We start from the raw sequence: 3,884 nt of genomic DNA, 5'->3' as shown, positions 1-3,884 counted from the left end.
GCCACCTGGTACCTTGCAGTATGTAAAAAAACATTTAAAGCCGTGTCTATGTCCGAATCATCAAATCTCTCCGCATTGATTCAGAGGGATCCAATTCGATTTAGAGAGATTGAAAGGTCTTCTGATTTGATCTGGATTCAGAGATTCAGCTGCTGAATCGAGCCAAATCTCCACTGAATCGAAGACCAAAGCTTCGCACAGCCCTAGTAGACAATACCGTGTTAAGTCACTAGCATAGTTACAGCCACTTCTAGACATCTGAATAAACATTATTTGGTTTTTCTTTTTTTTCTTGCATTTTAATCGACCAAACCTAGGACTTGGCATCAAAATATGATTTTTTTTTTCCTAGTTTTGAGAGAGATCTTGGATCCTCATCTATACATCATCTCTTCCCATGTATACATCAGACTTCAAAGATTTGTTTCACTCTGTTTCCGAAAAGATTGACGTAGAGTAGCAGTTCATCATTATCCTGTGAGGTAAATTGCAGTTTTTTGGCATCTAAATGTATGTGGGCTAATTAAGAAACATTCCAACAAAACACAAACCAAGATAAAATGTTTCTAACAAAGACATTTTGTTGGAGCAGCTATTTTTTTCTGTATCCAATTTGACCTGGAAATATAGAAGCATTATTGCTTACAGAAGCATTAATGCTTACTGAATTAAAATAGGAAGGAAAAGTAAGTCATTTGTTCAGTTTATACCCATTATTGTTATTTTTTAAATAAAGGTCTTTGGGTTATTTCACTGCTAAAGGAATCGGGAGTGTTCTGCACAACTCTGAAGGTTAGCTAAGGGGTTTCTTAAATCCTCAATCTCGTCCTATAATTGACAAGAGGGAGGACTTTTTTTTATTATTAATCTGGTGGACATCAAAGCTGTCTGCTCCAACACATTCAGTCAATATCTAGATGAAAAGAGGAATGTCTTTCACATGATTAGCTTCTCTAGCTAGCCTGTAGGTGGGTGTGTTTAACAGAAGGAAGCAGTAGGAATGAGCCTGTCAGGCTGCCTTTACAACTAATTAGCTCAGCATACAACAAAGATAAGCGATCCGGGGAGGAGGACCCCCTGAAGGTTCTTTCGATTCTGGGAAATGTCTGAGTGGCAGATGTTAAGAGATCCTTTAGAAGTCCAGTGCATCAATGTACTGCACACATTCAGCACAGGACTGGAATAATTCAGGCATGAGGACACTTTTTGGGTGCACTCTGGAAAAGCAGAACCAAAATGGACAGAACCTTGGAATCTCTGCAACATATAATTGCCCAAGCACTGCCTCATAGAGACCCTGCCCTCGTATTTAAAGACTGTAAGTATCAAAGAGAATTTCTTGACTTCTCAAACAACAGCACTGCACAAGTTGCTAAGTTTGTTACAGGTAAGACACCGAGGAGTAGTACTGTGGCACATCGTTAGCTTAACTCTGCCTCTTCTATTTTCTGCATTTTTTTCTGTTTGACTTAAGTTTATATGCTAAAGAGCTAATGGATTTTTCAAGCTTTTTTAACTGATAATTTGATTAAATTAGAGCAAAGTCTTAGGACCAAACTGTTTTGGGATCTTTATTTTTTTGGCAATAACAGAAAATGTAGTTCTACACCAGAAATGTTCTTCCTCAGCTAATTAGTTCGTCATGTTCAATCAGGTATTTATTCTATATGGTTAATGTTTCCTGTGAAACTTTCCAAATGCTGAATATTAAAACCTGAGCACTTCTGTTTAGATAGAGGCAAAAGCAGCACAGCAGTTATTTAAACATAACTTGATCTGCATATAAACAGGATGTGACTTTCCTCCCTAAGACTTTTGAACAAAATAAACTCCCCTTTTATCTGATAGCTAAATCATTTTTGACAGCCTTACTAGTTTTCTTTTGAATCATGGTACATAACTGTTATATAAAAGCTCTGTAATTTTAGAAATGATATTAAACTGCTTCTGTAATTTTGTTTCTTAAACTGATATGATTAACTGCTACATAATTAACAGGCCCTATTCACCTTTTAAAAAAGCTGGAGTTGAATTTGTTTCTGAAACAGTGAAAAGGCTTATTCCTTCATTATGGAATGACCATCACAGGGTCTTGGAGTGAATAAGGGTATCCAAATTTTTCACATACAGTTTCTTATTGAGGTTTCATGTGCCAGTGCCTGAAGAAAAAAAGAGTTGAGAAGCAACATATCAATTGGCAAAATCAGTGAAACCATACTTAAATCCTTTTATTTTTCAGCTTCTGCCCTTGTAAATGGGATCAATTAGTTTCTGTGTCCCTAAAGACAGGTTTCAGTTTATACTTTTTACTTTCTGATTGTTAAATTATGGTGCTTGCCAGGTGTAATTTTAGACTAAATTGCTCAGTTCTGTGATGTTCAAAGATAGGGCAGACATAGCTTTGGGCTCTGGGAACATTTTTCTTCACATATAAATCTAATTGTAGTCTACTTTGCACCCTCAGGCGCAGTGTGGAAGGCATTTATTTAATCCCTGCTTCATTCATTTGTCAACAGCTACATTAGAGTTAATAAAATCAATCTTAGGCTATCAACTGTTTCTTTCAAACCTGGTATGGGAGAAATTACTTTAAGTACACTGCTGTTATAGGAATTGAAGGAAATGCATATATTCATTATCTTAAACCCTCCTAATGGCCAGATTCCAATACTCTGACACTCACTGAAAAATATCTGACTGCATAAATATTCCCAGTGATATCAATAGGAGCACTAATGTAGTAAGCTGCTATGCAAAATAATGAAGGTATTGGAATCTGGCCTTAAAATAAGAGTTAGACATCTGTTTCTCAGGCCACCCAGCAGGACAACTTTGTGCTGCTGTGATACAAATGTGTAGTGCTGCCGTCCAGGGACCATGCCCTAAAAGCTTGCAAGAGTAGACACATTACAGCACCAAAGAATCTGATTTCAATGAGGGAAAAAGCATACTTCTTTCTGAGTATCCATTGGTAACCAGTTCCTGCAGATCAACTGACATGGTTTTGATTGAAAGTGCATGTCCCAGCAGCCCAGGCAACAATACAGTGACCACCCACAGACCTAGGGAGTAGGAGAGATGGTTAAATAAAACAGCAAAAGCAGATGCCCAAATTAAAGAGGGTTTAGAATGTCATTTTCATTGAGACCAGCAGAAAAGAAAAAACTATCCTAAAGAACTCTTTATGCAGAAGTTGTCCATCTTGAACATACTTCTGCTGTAAACCAAGTACTACCAACCCCCCCTAAAACCAGAAGGTAATGCAGATCTTTATTCTAGGTCTGGATGACTGCTTAAGCCTACCTCCAATGAAGCCAGTGGGAAATTAGGACCAAAATAACTTCTCCTGACAGGTTACCAACTCTTAAACTGGGAACAGCATGCAGTCTTTAAGATTTAAATTTGATGCGAGTGAAAACATCTCTATTCCTTAACGCGTGATACTTTAATATCAGCTGCAAAAGACGGTTTGAATTCATCAGGCTTGCTTTTTTTAAAAAAAAACAAAAAAACAGAAAAAAAAAAATGCTGAATGTAACCAGAATATTATACTTGAGGCAAGTAGCACTACCTAGTAGTAAGATTGCCTGACACTTCCTCTTAGAAGATGCGCTTTTCAGTTACAGCCTTGTCAAACTAGCCCTGTGTTATGATTCTGTCTATAGAAAAAGACAGTAGCCTTTTGGGAGCCAATGGGATAGGTTGGGCAAGGAGACTGAGATGGAAGATAAGGAGGGAAATGAGGGCTGGGTCTCAGAAACAAAAGATGGGAGAGAACATGGGATCTTAGAAGCAATGGGATGAAGGGAAGGAGCTGAAAGCAGAAGAGTTGGGATCAAATGAATAACTGGAACTAGCTGGGCAAAGAAATGGCAGCAAGGAAT

At 37.7% G+C, this 3,884-nt stretch overlaps 1 protein-coding gene across 3 annotated transcripts in view; it reads left to right on the top strand.

Moving 5' to 3' along the window:
- The first annotated feature begins 278 nt into the window (after positions 1-278).
- The window catches only part of LIX1 (limb and CNS expressed 1), a 101,720-nt gene continuing 98,114 nt past the window's right edge, over positions 279-3,884 (top strand). For all 3 annotated transcript variants that reach the window (XM_019517207.1, XM_019517206.1, XM_019517205.1), the window contains exon 1: positions 279-1,318. In XM_019517207.1, the coding sequence (XP_019372752.1) occupies positions 1,237-1,318 (82 nt within the window). In that variant the 5' untranslated portion in view covers positions 279-1,236. The remainder of the gene's footprint in view (positions 1,319-3,884) is intronic.

This window comes from Gavialis gangeticus, unplaced genomic scaffold (genome assembly GCF_001723915.1).
Source record: "Gavialis gangeticus isolate Ggan-Ray unplaced genomic scaffold, GavGan_comp1, whole genome shotgun sequence".
Classification (NCBI taxonomy): Eukaryota; Metazoa; Chordata; order Crocodylia; family Gavialidae; genus Gavialis; species Gavialis gangeticus.
The sequence above is the reverse complement of the archived record's forward strand: the minus strand, read 5'-3'. Positions and strand labels throughout refer to the sequence as shown.